We start from the raw sequence: 18,748 nt of genomic DNA, 5'->3' as shown, positions 1-18,748 counted from the left end.
TCTGTGAAGATTAAATAAATCAGTGTTTATAAATATTACAAATAGTACCTGGCACATGAGATATACTATATTTTGTTAAACATTTTGTTAAAAAATGAAATAGAAATTTAAAAAAAGTACTTTAAACACTGTAATGTGAAAGACTGGATACAGGATGAATCTTTTGGCTTTCTATGGGGAGGTTAAGTTGGCAAATAGGTAGGTACAATTTGCTGAAAACTCTGGACCTTTGATTTGGATTTCATGGGCTATCTCTATATACCCTTTAAAAAAGTTTATGACACGGAGGCCCATCCTTAAACATGAAGCATCTCTGACAGTCACTGTGCATCTGTGTGTAGTAGGTGTTGCATGAGGGTGGCGTAGGACAGAACCTCAGGGACAGGACCCACACCAGGTGCTCCTGGCCTCACACCTGAAGGGGAGAGAGCTTCCCCAAGCAAATGACTTTGTCTAGTCCTGACACAGACACATGCCACAGTCACAGAGCACCCAAGCTGCTCTAACTGAACAGCCATAATGGCCCATTGTACATTTGGGACCCGCATCTAATTATACTGATATGAAAATTCATGTGTGTCATTGTTAACTTTAGACTGAAAAGACAACCTTAATTAGTCTAGAGTGCCCTCCCATTCTTCCTTGTTCAGTCCTTTGGGCCACCTGATTATGGCTGTAGCCAGAGGTATCTCAGTGGTGGAGATCAGGTGAACAGTGCTGGCCTCCAGATCCCAGGGCAGAGCCCCTCAGTGCCCCTGGCTGTGAGAACCACCAGACATATGGTGAGTAAGAAAAAACTCAGGGGATAACCTGATACCATAAATTACTTCTAGAGAAACAATCCTCACTAACTCTAATCACTCATTGGACATTCCTAACCTTCCAGGATGGTTAAAAAAAAAAAAAACCAGTACTGGACATCCAAAAGTTGTCCCCCAAGTTCCATCTCACTGGGTCCACATAGTTGCTGAGTATGGACACAGGAAATGAGCTTATCAGGAAACGCAATCACTGGAGGAAGTTTCTAAGACAGAAATCTGAGCCATATAATTACTGCAAAAAGCAGGTCAATCTTTAGGATTAAGCTTTAGAAAACAAATGTAATTCTAATCTCAAAGGGGTAAGAAAATGGAGGACTCTGTCAAGGACAAAAACCACTCGGGGCTGCCGTCTTTACTGGAAGTATCCAAAAGCACCACCATCCCGACCTGCAAGGAAGGTGGTGACACAGTCCCAGGGAGTGGGACATAAAGTTGCTGAGGACAACCGATGTCTCCTGATAAACAGGAAGACCTGACATAACAAATTTCTTTCCCAGCAAAGTCAGACTGGTCATTTAAAATCTAATATACTGATTATATCCAGGCAGATAAATGTTGATAGAAGCCTCTTTACCCCAATGAGAAGCAAATCTAATCTTCCTTGGTTTTAGCAAATCTCAAGGTATCTTTTCATTCCATGCTAATGAGGGAATAACTTTGTTAGGTATGGACCCCAACAGGTAGTAGAAACTTCTAGCCTTAGGCAAAGTATTTAATGTGTCTCAGTCTCAGTTTCCTCCATAAAATGAAAGTGTCTGTCACTTGGCTAGGTGGGGATTCAATGGGACAACTAAGCTTAAGTGTTAAGGATTAGCCAGGAACATAGTAAATGCTAAATAAATGACAACAGATAATTTTATACCCTTCTCTGCTCTCTTTCAGGAAGGCTGGCCCCTGAGCAGCAGGGCAGGAAAGACATGCCACACAGTGCTCAGCCACTCTGCTCTCTTTAAGGCCAGGCTGGCAGTGGCCATGCTCCTCCACCTGGGGCCACCACTATGGCTGGGTGGCTTCACTAACCTGGATGGAGTTCTGATAACATCACTCTCTCCCAGCCAGACTAGGAGTAGTCACAGCTTCCAGCTATTGCTATCCCTCAGGAGCCCCATCATCCACTGTGGGTCCCTTAGTCCTTGCTAGCACTATCTTAATTAATTAAACCCTTATAAGAAACAAAATAGATATAAAGGAAAGTACTTCAAACTGTATAGGTAAAAGACTGGCCATAGTTTTCTGCTAGAACTCTGACAGACAAAAGTCAGGATAAGGTGTTTGACACTGAAGCTGTCTCCATGCCAGACCCACTGCCAGTCCCACCGCTCACTCACCAAGAGCTATGATGGAGATGGGAGTGCTGGCCCGGCGCTCCCCAACAATCTGCCACTCGCCATCCACCACCCGCACCCATTCAGTCACATGGCATTCATACTGGCCCTCGTCCTCCTTCCTGCTGTTGAAGATGCCCAGGCTGAATGAGTTGGGCTGCACCTGCTCCATCTGGACGCTCCCAAAGCTGCTGCGCTCCCAGTAGGACGAGCCTGGCTGCACGGTGCCATGCCGGTCTAGCCACATGATATTGCTGCGGCGGTTCTGCCTGTCCACAAGCTGCCAGATGACAGAGAAGCGACCCTGCAGCCTGCCTGCCATGCGGACGCTGCAGGACAAGCGCAGGTCCTTGCCCTCAAGGATGACGCTGGCATTGCTGGCCACCTCCACGGAGATGCTGCTCTCTAGGAAGAGGGAGAGAGAAACACCCTGGAGGCTTTATGGTCTCCACAGCGCCCTCCCCACAGAGGAAACAGGAGGAGGGGTGCAAATGGAATCATATTCAGGTACGGTGAGCCTTAGAGGGTCAAAAACACTCTGACCCTAGCTGATGTAAGCCCTGGCTGGTTCTGGGCATTGCTCCCTGTGGTTTTAGATCTGATAATCTAGGATGTTCTTTGCTGTGTGCAGAGAACTGTGATAACGAGGTTCTAAGACCTGAGCCTGAATAAGAACCTAAGAAATACAACATAGTGGCATGATGATTAGGGCATAAAACAATTTATTGGGTAATCTATTCAGCTGGAGTTCAGGATTTTTCAAGTTGAATTTTCAGCAAGAAGAGTAATTCCAAAATCCTACTTCACTTCCCTCTTCCTACCATTCGATACTACAGCAGTCAAATAAAAGCTGAACATCCATAATGTGCCATTTGAGTCCTTCAGGACAATTTAGGAAATATGAAAAAAAAAACTGACAGTAAGTATTTGGATGATAATGTGTGCTTAAGTGTGGGTAATAAGGGAGCACAGATGGTCTAGTTTCGCAGAGTGCATGAGGAGCAGGCTTTCATTCTTTCATTAACACACAGGAAGAAAACAAAGCCAGCAGCTCGTCATCCACCACTCTCCCGCCTGTCCAGTCAGCCCTGGGGCTCCTTTGCTCTCTTTCTAGAAACATTCGGCCAATCAAAAGTTTGGGATAAGGATTCCACTCCCTTCCCTGTCTCATCTAGCCTCTGCTGCTCACTTAACTATCTGAATTCACTCAATCAAATTATTTAAACTCGACATGCCTCAGCCTCTTCTTCTGTAAGACAGGTAGAGAGCCACCTTTAATTGTAGAATTCTTTAAATATTAAAAAGTAAATGAGGTGATGCGTATAGATTCACCTAACACATAGTAGGTTTTCAAAAACTGGTCATCATGATCATGATTAATTTTACTATTCCACATAACTCTTTGTTTTTATAAACATCACAGATAGCCTAATATGTTTTAATTATGCATGTAGTATTTTGTATAATTATCTACATTGAGTTCAGAAGGTCTGTAAGTATTAAAGAACACAAAGTAACTAGTTTGGCTCCAATTTTTGGGTACCACCCACATTAAATACATGCAATAATTTAAACCAATTAATTAAATCAAATCCCAGATTTTAAGAGGCACACCCAATTACCAAGAGAAAACACACACATACACATAACAATGCATTTGAATCAAATCTTTTCTCTCCTTTATTTCCCCAACAAGCAGAAACAAAGACGAGCACTGAGCCTCAAAATGTAGCTCTTATTATAGTGAGGATGCCTGCTAGCCATTCTGGATGTGCTTGTTTTATGTGAAAAATAGAAGGTCTGGATGGGGCAGGGAATAGCAATTTTCCCAGGAGGGCAACCTCCCCCAGGAGTCATACCAGGATGATTCATAGAGATAATCAGGCTCCTGAACAGTCACCAACTATAGCACTAATGGCTAAGGGGATGCATTTGGAGACTTCCTAACTCTGTAATCCTGTGGTTCTTCCTTAACCTACCAAAGCTCCAATTTCTCATGTGAAAAATGGAGATACTAATAGTGCCTACTTCTTAGGGCATGACATTGACAGGATTAGATGAGGTAATTATTTTTCATCATCATTAATAACAACAATATTCCTCTTTAGATTAAAGACTCATCCCCACTGTTACCAATTCAAAATAAGGGATTAAAAGGGCAACTGCAGCATCAAGGAAGAAAATCCTTTCACTTGTCTTAAGTAGGAGAATGACTTGCAGGACCTTACTCTCATCCCCTACTGTCATCCCAGTGGACTCTTACGCAAGTCTTAGCTCATTTATTGAAAGGGCTACTGTTTGGTGGAGCTCTGTTGCTTGAGCAAACCTGGAAACCCACATAGTTAGAATGTGGAGCTACAAGAAGAAATGCTATTTTATTACAGCAGCTGAGGCAAAGGCAACTACAGACCTGGTGCCTCACTGCCCACTAACACTATTTACAAGAATTTCCAGGCCTGAGAAAAGGCAGCCGACAATTTTAAACTCTCTGGATTAAGTGAAAACTAGGACAGAACTAATAAAAATCTGAGTACACATTCGCAAATGAAATTTCAAATCAGGAAGTTGATGGTGTAGCACAGGCTAAGCGCAGGGCGGTGGGTGTGGAGTTAGAAGCAAATATTTCCTAATGCAATGCAAGCTCAACCACTAACTGAACAATCAGCTCTGTCACTTCCTGTGTGGTGCTCTGATTTCTTCATTCATTAGATGGATATCATATTGGCCTCCACGAGGATTTGAGAGGTGGGAGCGGAGAAGATGATATATGCAGAAGCACTTTGGTCTCTTAGGAGGAAAAGCGCCATTAAAATCCAAGGCATTATCACCATTACCGATGTGATTGTTGTTGTTCTTCAGCCGACTTACCCAAGTGGCCTTGGGACAGGATCTTGTGGTGCTGGGGGACTTTAACTACCCAGTTATCTGCTGGAAAAGCAATATAGCAGGCCACAGATCATCAAACCAGTTCTCAGAAGGGGTTGGGGGAAATCTTAGTACAAAAAATATAGGAAGTAAACAGCGTGGCTGCCCTTCACTTGATCCTTAGAAAACAATGAGGAATTAGTTGCAGATTTAAAAGTAGAGAGTCCGTGGTTAAGGCAAGCACAGACTGACAGGAAAATAGTAAAGACAGTGGGCATTCAATTCAATAATTTCAGTTGTACAGTATTCAGCGAGCACCTACTCTATGCAAAGCACCATGCTAGGCATTGCAGGGCGGAAAAGGCTAAGAAACAAAAGAATTTCAAGATAATTAGGTGGAGCGGGCGGGCGGGCTGCTGAGGACGCACCGCCTGCGCCTCCCTCCCTGCATGCCTCACCCCCGGCGGCCCGGGGCTGCCGCGGTGCGCAGATGCCGGGCCCTGCCTTGCCGGCCATGGGGGAAGGGGGCGCCGTGGGGCGCCGCCGGCCCTTCCCCGGGGTGCCGCGGCAGCGCTGGTGGAGGCGGCAGCAGCAGCAGCAGCAGCAGCAGCGGCAGCGGCAGCGGCAGCGGCAGCAGCAGCGGTGGTTGCCGGGCAGCGGTGGCGGCGGCTAGGGCGCGGGGCGCGCTGCCATGGGCCTGGCCGGGCTGCAGGCAGGAAGATGTCCAAGCCCCGCGCCGTGGAGGCGGCGGCGGCGGCGGTGGCGGCGGCAGCGACGGCCCCGGGCCTGGAGACGGTGGAGCGGAGGGGCCCGGGGAGGTCCCGCACCGACGGGGAGAACGTATTTACTGGGCAGTCAAAGATCTATTCCTACATGAGCCCGAACAAATGCTCTGGAATGCGTTTCCCCCTTCAGGAAGAGAACTCAGTTACACATCACGAAGTCAAATGCCAGGGGAAACCATCAGCCGGAATCTACAGGAAACGAGAAGAGAAAAGAAATGCTGGGAACGCAGTACGGAGCGCCATGAAGTCCGAGGAACAGAAGATCAAAGACGCCAGGAGAGGTCCCCTGGTACCTTTTCCAAACCAAAAATCTGAAGCAGCAGAACCTCCAAAAACTCCACCCTCATCTTGTGATTCCACCAATGCAGCCATCGCCAAGCAAGCCCTGAAAAAGCCCATCAAGGGCAAACAGGCCCCCCGAAAAAAAGCTCAAGGAAAAACGCAACAGAAACGCAAACTTACGGATTTCTACCCTGTCTGAAGGAGCTCCAGGAAGAGCAAAGCCGAGCTGCAGTCTGAAGAAAGGAAAAGAATAGATGAATTGATTGAAAGTGGGAAGGAAGAAGGAATGAAGATTGACCTCATCGATGGCAAAGGCAGGGGTGTGATTGCCACCAAGCAGTTCTCCCGGGGTGACTTTGTGGTGGAATACCACGGGGACCTCATCGAGATCACCGACGCCAAGAAACAGGAGGCTCTGTACGCACAGGACCCTTCCACGGGCTGCTACATGTACTATTTTCAGTATCTGAGCAAAACCTACTGCGTGGATGCAACTAGAGAGACAAATTGCCTAGGAAGACCGATCAATCACAGCAAACGTGGGAACTGCCAAACCAAACTGCACGACATCGACGGCGTACCTCACCTCATCCTCATCGCCTCCCAAGACATGGCGGCTGGGGAGGAGCTCCTGTATGACTATGGGGACCGCAGCAAGGCTTCCATTGAAGCCCACCCGTGGCTGAAGCATTAACCGGTGGGCCCCGCGCCCTCCCCGCCCCACTTTCCCTTCTTCAAAGGACAAAGTGCCCTCAAAGGGAATTGAATTTTTTTTTACACACTTAATCTTAGCGGATTACTTCAGATGTTTTTAAAAAGTGTATTAAGATGCCTTTTCACTGTAGTATTTAAATATCTGTTACAGGTTTCCAAGGTGGACTTGAACAGATGGACTTATATTACCAAAACTTTTATATTCTGGTTGTTTTTGTACTTTCTTTCGCATACAAGCCGAACGTTTGTGCTTCCCGTGCATGCAGTCAAAGACTCAGCACAGGTTTTAGAGGAAATAGTCAAACATGAACTAGGAAGCTAGGTGAGTCTCCTTTCTCCAGTGGAAGAGCCAGGACCTTCCCCCTGCACCCCCGACATCCAGGGACGGGCTGTGAGGAAGACGCTGCCTCCCAATGGCCTGGACGGGATGTTGCCAAGCTCTTGTTCTCCTAACGTCTCGACAGGCGCTCACTGAAGTGTATGAATATTTTTTAAAAAGGTTTTTGCAGTAAGCTAGTCTTCCCCTCTGTTTTCTCGAAAGCTTACTGAGCCCTTGACCCCAAGCACGGGCCGGGCATAGATTTCCTCTTCCACAAGCTGCCGCTTTTCTGGGCACCTTGAAGCATCAGGGCGCGAAATCAAACTAGATGTGGGCAGGGAGAGTGTTGCTTACCTGCCCTGCTGGGGCAGGGTTTCCTGAAACTAGGTTAATTCTTTATAGAAATGTGAACACTGAATTTATTTTAAAAATAATAATAAAAATTAAAAATAATTAAAAAAAAAAAACCACAGAAAACAACTTACATGTATATAGGTCTTGAAGTGAGTGAAGTGGCTGGTTTTTTTTTTTTTTTTTTTTTTTTTGCTTTTTTTGGCTTTTTGTAGAAGAGATTGAGAATGGTACTCTAATCAAAAATAAAGTTTTGTAGTGGAACCAGAGATTACTTACCTGACATCCACCCCCATTCCGTCTCATCCTGCTGGGGTTGAAAGTTCCAGACCTGCTGTCGAGGCCTTGTGTTTGTCAGATGCCCAGTGTCCTCCTGCAAGGACGCAACTGAGCTGAGGTGTGAGCCTAGGAGCCCAGGACCCCTGACCCCAGCCGCTGCTGCCAGCCTCAGAAAGGCACCCAGGTGTGCAGGGGAGCACACAGGGCCCGGCAGCCCCCAGGAATCAAGGATAGGGCTAAGGTTTTCACCTTAACAGTGAAGGCAGGAGGAATAGGTGGCTTCTTCCTCCCGCCCTTCACAGAACTGATTCTCACACACTGTCCCTTCAGTCCAGGGGGCCGGGGCTCAGGAGCCATGACCTGGTGTCTCCTGCCCACCCTGGTCCCAGGTAAATGTGAATGGAGACAGGTATGAGAGCCTGTCCTCATCTTTGATTTCCCCCCCAACCCCACCTCGGGCCTTACGACGGTGTTACCTAAGAAAGTCTTCCCTCCCACCCCCTCCCCCATGCTAGTCTGGTCAGTGGTCAGCAAATTGGAAGAGGATCCGACAGGAGTATAAATGTGAGACACAATGTCTTGATTATACCTGTTTGTGGTTTAGCTTTGTATTTAAACAAGGAAATAAACTTGAAAATTATTTGTCATCATAAAAATGAAACAAATTAAAATATGTATTGCCAGGAAAAAAAAAGATAATTAGGTATGTGTGTGCATGGTTTTTAACAAAATAATAATAAGCATAAAAGAAAATAATCCAGTTGATGAGAAAAGAAGAAAAGACTGACAAGAGGACCCCTATGGCTACTTTTTACTTCACACTTGAAGAGAAATATTTTAAACATTAAAACATATAAATAAAAAGTAAAGGAAATTATTACAAGGCTCAGAGAAAGAATAGTTTTAGCAGCTGAGAAAAGGTTAAAGGTTAGTCTTAAAACTTTACCACTTGTTTAAAATCAGAGCATCATAGGTTTTTATTCTCTTTACTAAAAACAGAACTATGGGAGAATGAGATTAATAAGAATATCTTGATACTGTGAATGTTTAAACACAGCACAAGCAAACACCGGTAGTTTCTGGAATCCCTAGCAATGGCTACTACCCACCCACACAAGGCCAGTCTACATGAAGGCTGGGAGCCCACTGAGGCAGCCTCAGAAATCAGCTAAGCTTAAAAAGCTATGCTCCAGGAAGATGTGAGACGTCCCATCCACTGACTTTTAGAAACACAATTTCAACAGGGAAAAGCCATTTAGGGAAATGCCAGCCTTTATACCTGAAAAACCCAGATGGCAAATCCTTAATAATGCACTTTATGATTTAAAATCCTCCCATAAAAGACCAGCTCTCCTTAAGTGAGATTTCAAGGCAGGCATCTATCTACCCACTTCTTCTGGGACTTGATTCCCACACAAGAGCAAACAGCTTTCTGGGATTCCTGGTTTCCCTCCAAGCTGAGCTGGCACTGCTTGTGTATGCACAGGGCTGCTAGCAATCAGATAGGCCTATGCCCAGCCCTATCTGGACACCCTGATCCTGGACACCCCTGATCCTGATCCTCTGCTATGGGAAGACTGCTAAATGTAGGCAGGTGGGCTACAACAGGGAAGAGAGGCTCAACGGTTTTTCCCCCAGCTCTGCATTAACCTCGAGGGTTCCATCTGTCTCCCCTCACCCTCACCACACTATTCTCTCTCCCCCTACCTCTCCTAAATGATGCCGAGCCAAAGGAGAAGAAAGCAGCACATCTCTCTACTTACCGAGGGGGAGGACTATGATGGGGATGTTCTTGGGACGCTTGCTCTCCTTATCAATGAATTCCCCCGTCACGGTTTTCTCTTGCTCAGTCACCCGGCAGTTGTATTTCCCTCTATCTTCCTGGCGGAGGTGGTAGATCTTCAGCACAAAGACACTGTCGCTCTCTTTGGCCACGTTAAGCTGTCCCCTGGTTTCCCGGTGAGCAAATTCGCTGTTGAGGACAGGCACAGCGTTAGGGCCTATGGTGGTGATGAGCGAGCTGTTGAAGGCCCAGGAGACAGCAAAGTAACGGTCGGGAACATTCTGAGCCTCCTGGATGCATCTGAACTCCACCGGCTCGCCCACCGTGTGCAGCCACTTCTCTGTTTCCAGCCGAACAGTGAATTCTTTGTCTGAGAGAACAATTAAGAAAAGAGACACATTCTGGGTGAATGAGGGCCCCAGCCAACTAAACCACATTAGCACATTCCCACTATCCTTCCTCTTCTTTACAATACTAATTGCGGGGAGGACCACAGCACTTGGCTTGAGAGTAAAATCCAACTCAGACCCAGGTTATCTGAGGTCCAGAGAAACGCCTGAATATCACAGACAGAATTCAAAACTACTTCAGCCCAGACGGTCTAAGCAAACTGTTACCCCAGTTAAACCAATGGGGCTCAGTCTGAAGCTTTAGATGTCTTGCATGAGACCCCCAGTTCAGTGAGAAGCTACTATTATCACTCAAATGGTGGATTACAAATATCTAGCCTTGATATATGCACCCAGAACTCTGTTTAAGCAACAGCATTATAAACATTTTCAGCAGATATTGTAAGACTTACCCCACTGAGGTCTGTGGGAAAAAATTACAGAGTGGCCTAGGTGCTGGCCCAATCCTAACAAATGCTCAAAGATTAAAATTCCCTCTCTACCCCCCGCCATGTGAATACTAGAAATAAGATGTAGCTATGACAAAACCCTAACAGAATTACATAGAAAAAATAAAAACTAATGTCTGTTCACTAGTTTACCACCTGTCAGATCAAATCTTTAGGCAGATTTCAATGGAAGTAGGTACTTTCCCACTGAAGTACCTACTAAGTACTTACTTTAGTAGGAAAGTACCTACTTTAGTGGGAAAGTACCTACAAAGTACTCACGCCTGGTTAAACCTTAGTAGGTACTTTCCCACTTAGGAAGTACTTAGTAGGTACTTTAGTAGGAAAGTACCTACTTCTGCTGAAAGCCAGACAGCCTCTGAAATTATTACTAAACCCAAGCAGCCTCCAAAGAGCTAGGTGTTTTTTAAATTTTTATTTATTTACTTATTTATTGTGACAGGGTCTCGCTCTGTTGCCCAGGCTGGAGTGTAGTGGCATGATCATGGCTCACTGCAGCCTCGACTTCCCAGGCTCCAGCCATCCTCCCACCTCAGCCTCCGGAGTAGCCACCATATCTGGCTAATTTTTGTTGAGTTGGGTGTTTAACCAGGCGTGAGGGGGTGACCAAAGAGGGGCTCATCACCACTAACAGCATCACCACAACCTGTGTACCAGTGTACAGTGGCTATTAATCCCATTAGATAGCTATCGTATCTCATAGGCACCCAGGGCAGAAGTCAGGGGGAAGAAAACGGAGTTAAGGGTTAGGGACTGGAGCTGTGACCACTGCCCAGTTCTAGCTCTGTTCCTCTAAAAAGAACACTGAGGTGGAAAAAATCTCATGGCAGAGATGTTTGAATTCCATGTAGATTCATTAGCTCTGACCTTGTCTGCCTTCCCTAGACTGGCATGTCTAGTCTTTCCCACTATCTTCAAGATCTTGCCCATTCATCCCGTCCTAGGCACTCTTCAAGCAGACGAGGTTTCTGTTTCCCCGAGAAAACATAAGAGTCACGCATGAGCAGCATCCACATTCCTCTTTTCCAGCCCCAGCTCAGCTTTACCCCTCCCGTTCCTCAGGCTCTCCAGCCCCTCCCCCCGATATAGGTCAGTGTCCTGCTGCAAACACCCCTTCTTTCCAGTGACCTAACTACTTCCTCTAGCAGCCAAACTTCCTGACAGGGAAAACCACGTCATCAACTCCAAGGCCTCCCCTCCAATGAAGTAGCTGCCGTCACAGCTTCCAGCTCCCAAGAGACCAGTCTTAAGAGGCATGGATTGAAGGAAGCACATTTCACTCTGCCACCATCTGCCTGGATGAACACACCCATATGGGACAGTCCCCGTGTTATCTGCCGGATATTATCTCTCACGTCAACCCAATTAGTCATTTATAACCCGACATCAATGGCAGAAAAGCACTCCTTCCACATAAACACCACTGGAGCTGTGCAAGGGGTACCCTAGACCTCAGACCTTTCCATTGCTCCAGGTTAGCCTGGCTGTAACTCTGGCTTTCTTCTTTCAGCGGCCAAAGACTCTGCTTATCTCAGGGGAATCCCCCCATGCCTTGGTGACACCTTCATGTTCCCAGGTTGAAGACACAAGATTTACCCGCATCACCCCCGTTTCTGCCCTTGGTTATGCCCAGTCAATTACATCTCTAGAAACTGACCTGTGCTTTTTCCAATACCCCTTCCACTTCATCTCACTGAAATTAGGCTTCACTGACTTAGCAAATGTCACGAATGATCCACCCTACCCCTACCCCTACCCCCATCCTAACCAAAGGCTTTCCTCAAGCAGGTTGAGGCCTCTGAGCCTGCTCTGTGATCCCTTCTCTCCTGCTCTTCTTCTTGCTGGCCTGCCCATTCTGTTCCACTCTCTCACCTGTTTCTCTGGTCACCTCTTACTGCTGCTGTTCTCCCAGGCCCTTTCCCATTTTAACCCCATGGGCTCTTCCAGGGCCCTGATCACTCTCAGGCTCGGTCTCTGAGCCCCAGACCCCTATGTCTGAGGACCCACTGGGTGTTTTGCATACTGAGCATCTCTATCAGAGTCTATCTGATGGATGGGCTCTTTCATTAGAATTTACAAAAAGAAAAGGCAGCCAATGCTGCCACAAATGCAAAGGTCCCGCATGTCCTCATTATTGTTCCTTCCCTCCCACAGTTCAAGGAACCCCCAGAGCCACAGCCCCAGCCCCTGGGCTTCTAGACAGTTGGACCCCTCCTTCCATTGTGCTCTTTATTCTTTCACCTCTGGCACCCACTGACCTAGCCTTGGCTCTTATTAGCTCTTTTCTACCTGGTCTCTTGGCTTCAGATGCAACGGATTTAATCAACCTCCAGGTGGCCTCCATAGGTTTTTCTTTCTGAAACCCTGATCTGATTGTCTTACTCCCTGCTTAAAAATCTCTACCTCCTCTCCAACTGTCTGCAGCAGAGGTCTTCAAACTTTATGAAGAAGAGGACAAAGGAAGGGGACTTTTTATTCATATAAAATCTTCTGCTGCCAAACATAGTTGAAGCAAGGGGGGACCACCCAGGCCCTCACATGCCTTCTCCCTGCACTCCTAGGTATGCACACGTGCACATGAACACCAACACACACCCATGTCTAACCTCCTAGGCACCTTTGAGGGGCTTCCAGGGTTCCAAGAACAGCTTGAAAACTCTTGGCCCACAGAGTCAAGCCCCGGTTCTATATCACTGCATTTGGGGCTTTGGGCTCCCTTTCCTCTCATCACACACACCTGGAACTCAACATCTGGAACTAGTCATACTTGACTCCTTTCTGCTTGCCAAACATATCAAACACTTTTGCACTTTTATGCTTCTTCTACTGCTGACTCCTCAAGCTTCCAGACTCAGTTCAAGTCAAGAAACTTATTGGTGTTCCTGGATTTGTCTTATCAACCATCCCATTCACAGAAAACTATGGTTGCAAGAACACTTCCTATTTCTGGTATTCCCAGAGCACTCTATACAAATGCTATCAATGCACTTAGCACATTTTACTTGTCCATTGGTTCTCAGGTCTGCCTAAGTGCAGGGACCAGTGCTAGTCATCTTTGAAGCCCTTAATGCCTATCACCATCACACCTTCAATGCTGTGGAGACTGGCTACATGTTTACTGAAATAAACTGAGAAGGGTAGAGTTGGAGATGCAACTGCTGAACCTAAACAGCACAGGAATGCAGAGTGAAGTCATCAACTTTTTTTTCACTTAGTTTTCCTTTTGATGGCTTAGTCTAGATACATTTTCAGGGTAAATTCAAAAAGTTCTAATTCCAAATTGGTAAGATTAAAATAAAGAAGATTAACTGATGCAACCTAATTTAAAAGCATTAAGACTCAAAATTTGGCCCAAATTTTTGAAGTTGATCTTAAAACTATCCAGGAAGGGAAAGGATAAATATAAAATAAAGCCCCTTGGATAGATTTTTTAATACTGAAAAATCCAGAAGCTGCTAAATGTCCTACAGAGCAGATAAAGTGCTCCCTATCCCTACCAACCCCTATGGTAAAAGATTTCACATCCATTAGATGACTTATTAAAGTGATGTCCAGAGAATTGCTTCTGCCCTAGAAGCTTTGCTTGAAAAAAATGTAGATAGCAGAAGAATCACCTGGGAAGCATGCCAGAAATCCAGCTTCCCAGGTCCCATCCCAGGAGCCTCCAATTGAAGACTTCTGGGAAGAAGCCCCAAAATGTGTACTGTTAGCTGAGTCTGAGGCATTACTCTAGAATGGCAGAGAAAGTATGCAAAGACCCAGACAACTAACTGCAGCAAATGGGACAGGGAGCCCAAGAGACAGGTCCTGAAGAAGGACCCCACCTGTACTGCAACTCACCAGCTCATTTCCCACAAAGCCACACTCACTCACCAGAACCACCACAGTCCTCACTGGAAGTGAGCATCCGCACAAGGAAAGGCTTTCAGGCCACTCATCACCAACTTAGTGATGGCACAACAACCACGCTCCAACCAAAGCTGGGGGAACTGAAGGCCCATGTGAGAACCTGCCCTCAGCCCAGCAGAGGCAGCCAGCAACAGCTGTCAGCTCTGGCCTGGAGCCTGGTGGGCTCATGAGACTGGGGAGTAGAGTCTGGGGCCACAGGAGATACCAAGAGAAGTCAGGGAGGGTTTCAGCTGGCTGTGCCACCATCATTTTGCCTCAAGACAAATGATGGTGTCTAAAGACATCATGCAACCTCCTAAGGACCCCTTCCAGGCCTTCACTTAAGAAAACATCTACAGTGGAACTTGGTACTCTCAGACTGGCCTCATCAACATGCCCTATGACTCCTCGTGAGCCCCAACATAAAGTAATCTGCATTCAGCATCCTCACCTGCAAAATAGGAGTACTACCACCTACTCACCTCACAGAACGTCTGGGGGATGGTGAAGTAATATGTGATAAAGCATTTTGGAAATTACAAAATATCACCAAAGACTATTATTAGATAAAAATAATAATTTAAGCCAAAATTTCTCTAGTTCATAATGTTAGACCTTGGATGGAAGTCTCATTATCTCAAATGGCTTCTGCAAATGAAACCAGATGGGTACCCAAGGAAGGCAACATCATTAAACGGGGCAGCAACTGTGGCTAATGGGAATGAAAGCCCAGAGTTTTAAGATACAAATGGTTTCTCAGAAATCTCCCAATTTTTAAAATGAGTTTCTAATTCAAAATGTGTAAACACCACATAGGTGGAAGAAAGCATGTCTCTAAGCAGGATTCAGACTGTGTGGCACCTGCCTGTGACTCAGGTCGTAGGATACCTATGTCCCGCACGTCCCTCAGCTCCCTCCGGCCGCACACAAGACCGGCTTTAACTTCACATGAAAACCTGCTGTCCTGGTAGAGGTGCCCAAAGAAGGAGTCTCCACATTCTCCCAGTATCTGACAGCTTTCACCACCAAGTAAAGGACAGGACAAGAGGCTCAGAGGGACTGACCAGTTGGCTGGACGTTGACCACGGCTCCCTCGGAACGCTTTCGGGTCATAGCATACCATGACCCATCCGGATCCTGGATCCACTCGGCGGCCTCGCAGTAGAACTCGCCCTGGTCAGAAGGCTGCACGTGGAAGATGGTGAGGCGGAAGGTGATCCTCCCCAGCTTGTCCAGCAGCACCTCCCCCAGGCTCTGCCTCTGGGCATATTCGCTGCCGGAGTGAAGCATGAAATCTCGGCTCAGGGAGATGACCTCCACGGGCTTCTCGCCAACTTTCTGCCAGAGCCAGGCCACAGACAGGTGGCTGTGCTGAACGGTCTCCGAGGCCACCTCACAAGTGAGCTCCAGTGGGTCCTGCTCCACTCTGTGCAGAGTCTGGGGCATGGCAGTGGTCTGCAGGGAGTCTGGGATCACTGCAACACAGAAATGTCCTGAGACTGCAGTCACAAAGCCACAGAATCTGAGACTCCCGGGGCTAAGCTCCCATTCCAAGCAGGTGTCACTGCACTGCGTCCCTAACAGTCATCTTTGAACCATCGATTCAAGGCCACAGACAGCCCCAAATGCACATAAACAGAAAGTTTTCTGTTCAGATTTGGAAATGCATTATTTTGGTGCTTACACTTACCTGTCTCGAATTTTAATAACACTTGGATAAAACATGGGGTGTATTTCATATTACATAATAAATGAACTCCCTGAAAATACTGTCTTTAAACAATTGTCTTATAGGTCAAATAACATTTGTTGTTGATTCTGGCACTGCTTTGAGATACTTTAACTTCACTTCTGACTGATCCTCTAATGGAAATACCTCCTGGAACTTTTAGTTTTACATTTCTATGCAACATCCTTTCTTTCCTTCCCACATCCCCATCCTGTAACTTACTTCAGCAATGCAGCCCTAGGAAGATGATTTTTTTAAAAAACCATTTTTGGTAGAAACAATAATCATCATACCCTATTTTTAGTGGGTTTAATTTTCACGTAATTCATCGATCAACGGGGTCCTCACTGGAAGGAAGCCACAGTCTGGAGAGATTCAGGCAAGAGAAGAGATTTTCTCTGTGATCCCTTGGTCAGAATCATACCCTGATCCTTGCTTGCACCTTTCTGGAGATTAAATAGCACCACCTCTCTGTATGATGAGAGTACCCTAGTCACAACTAGTATGTGTTTTCTCCCTGTTCTCACCCAAGGATTGGGTCTTACAGGTCTCCTGCTGGGAACGGCCAAGTGCAGTGGCTCACACCTATAATCCTAATACTTTGGGAGGCTGAGGGAGGTGGATCACCTGAGGTCGGGAGTTCGAGACCAGCCTGACCAACATGGAGAAACCCCGTCTCTACTAAAAATACAAAATTAGCCAGGCATGGTAGTGCATGCCTCTAATCCCAGCTACTCGGGAAGCTGAGGCAGGAGAACTGCTTGAACCAGGGAGGTGGAGGTTGCAGTGAGCCCCACTGCACTCCAGCCTGGGCAACAAGAGCAGAACTCTGTCACACACACACACACACACATGAAAAATAAAAGGTCTCCTGCTGGGACACAGACTAGTTAGAGAAAGGAAAAATAAACAAATGATAGTATGTGTATTAATAAAAGAACTAGCAACACCCACTCCTTAGTTGTGATAATAAAAACTGGACATTAAGATAGGCAGAAAAACAGAACAGCCTTGATACGGTTAACCCTTTGACACTGGCAAACACTGTGACCAGTGCTGCCCACACTGGAAGCTCCTGCATCCCTCTTCCTCATGTTTCCTTCAGCATTAAGGAGCAACAAGGGAGACAGCCAGTTCATAGTTCCTTACGCATGGAGCCAAAGGAACTTCAATGTACAAGGTCTGAGCAAGGACCCGCAGCCGCATGTGCTTCCTGCTTCAGCAGTGCCCCGTGGGTCTCAGAGCTACCCAAAGGCCTATCCTTCCGAGAGGTTTCTCCTCTCTTCCAACTGATGTCATAAGTCTCACCTTCCTTGTCATTCAGATCATCAACCACAAAAGTCCTTGCCTTATATTTTCATATCCCTTTTCACCAGTTACAGGGTTAGTTAACTTATGAAATTCTTAACATCTGCATTAGATCTTTTTAAAGTTTCACCCTCAACCACCTATTATTTAGAAGTGAACACAGAAATTTAGTTTCCTTGTGCTATCTGTTGACCCCTAAAATATGTTGGGAGTTTTGGGATTTTTTTTAAAGTCAAATGCGTGGCACAAAGCAAAATTACACTACTAAAGAACTGAGTCAGGCCAGACGCTGGCAACGTGAAGACAGCTTCTCCTTACCCACTAGGTTCATCTTTGCACTGTAAATCCCAAAGTATTGCTTATCGGTGCTGGGTGTGTGGCATTCATATTCTCCGGCATCCCGGGCCTGAAGATCTGTGATGTGCAATACGGTTGGGTTCCCCTGGACTCTTTCTATGAAGATCTTCCCTTCGCGGATGCGCTGGGTGTAGATGGCATAGGGGAAGGAAGAGTCCATGGTGCTGACGATCTGCACCTCTCGTTCCGGCGACGAAGGCAGGTAAATGGACCACTGGAAATTCTGCTCAGAAGGTCCCTGGTAGCCACTCACATTGCACCAGATAGTGATGTGGAAGCCCTCTGTGCGGTACAAGGGTCCTTCCTGAACGGTGACCTGCCGCTGTGCTGACACCACACCTACGAGGGAGAGAAACACACGCAACATGCTCACTTACTTCTCAGACCAAAATGCAAAGTAGGCAGCAATCTCCAAAGGGTTTGTTATTTGTGTGACATGATAATAATATAAACAGCTTACTGGCCCTTTCAAAGGCACTCTGTGATTTATAAATATTAATTAAAACACTCTGTGGTAAAGCACTGTCCCTAATTTGCATATATGGGAATTTGATCATGCCAAGATGTGCTTTTGTTACTTACTCAACAGCTGACCCTTGGGAATTTCATTTAGCCCCTCTGTTTGTCATGTATATGGCAGTTTATATCTATTTATTAATGCTGTGTATAAAGTTTTTAATAAAATAAGCAGGAAAAGTTGAATCCTTGGCACAAATTCAGATGAAAACAAATAAAAGCAACCATCTAGAAATCTGGCTGAAATTAAATGCTTCTTCCTTGGTCCGAGTGCTGTTGGGAGGGAGTCCTGGGAGCACCTTTTTACTGGTGCTGCACCCTTCATTTTCCCATGTAGCTGCTCCCCAACACCACCCCAAGGAGCATTCCTTAGTTTCTCTTCCCTCCATAAATGGAGGCAGAGCTGAGCTCCTGCAGGCTGCTATCGTTTTAAGCTGAGCACACCCAAATACAAATGTGAAGGGCTGAAACAGATCCCTGATGCCCAGATTCCCACAAACTGACAAAGGGGGGAACTAACAGTGCCCAGCTAAACCTTTGACAAGGACAGTCAGGCTACCCTTGAGT

At 46.3% G+C, this 18,748-nt stretch overlaps 1 protein-coding gene and 1 pseudogene across 1 annotated transcript in view; one reads left to right on the top strand and one right to left on the bottom strand.

The window, feature by feature from the left end:
• Nucleotides 1–18,032, bottom strand: part of LOC129530486 (immunoglobulin superfamily member 3-like) — a 39,298-nt gene extending 21,266 nt beyond the window's left edge. The window contains exons 1-4 of the mRNA XM_063702803.1: nucleotides 17,627–18,032; nucleotides 15,336–15,746; nucleotides 9,505–9,894; nucleotides 2,150–2,551 (exon numbers count right to left, since the gene is read on the bottom strand). Coding sequence (XP_063558873.1) covers nucleotides 2,150–2,551; nucleotides 9,505–9,894; nucleotides 15,336–15,746; nucleotides 17,627–18,032 — 1,609 coding nt within the window. The remainder of the gene's footprint in view (nucleotides 1–2,149; nucleotides 2,552–9,504; nucleotides 9,895–15,335; nucleotides 15,747–17,626) is intronic.
• On the top strand, nucleotides 5,717–6,866 carry LOC129530489 (N-lysine methyltransferase KMT5A-like; annotated as a pseudogene).
• Nucleotides 18,033–18,748: the final 716 nt, after the last annotated feature.

The sequence above is a fragment of the Gorilla gorilla genome, chromosome 22, assembly GCF_029281585.2.
Source record: "Gorilla gorilla gorilla isolate KB3781 chromosome 22, NHGRI_mGorGor1-v2.1_pri, whole genome shotgun sequence".
In the NCBI taxonomy this organism is placed as follows: domain Eukaryota; kingdom Metazoa; phylum Chordata; class Mammalia; order Primates; family Hominidae; genus Gorilla; species Gorilla gorilla.
Note: the sequence above shows the minus strand (reverse complement) of the source record. Positions and strands in the feature narration are given on the sequence as shown.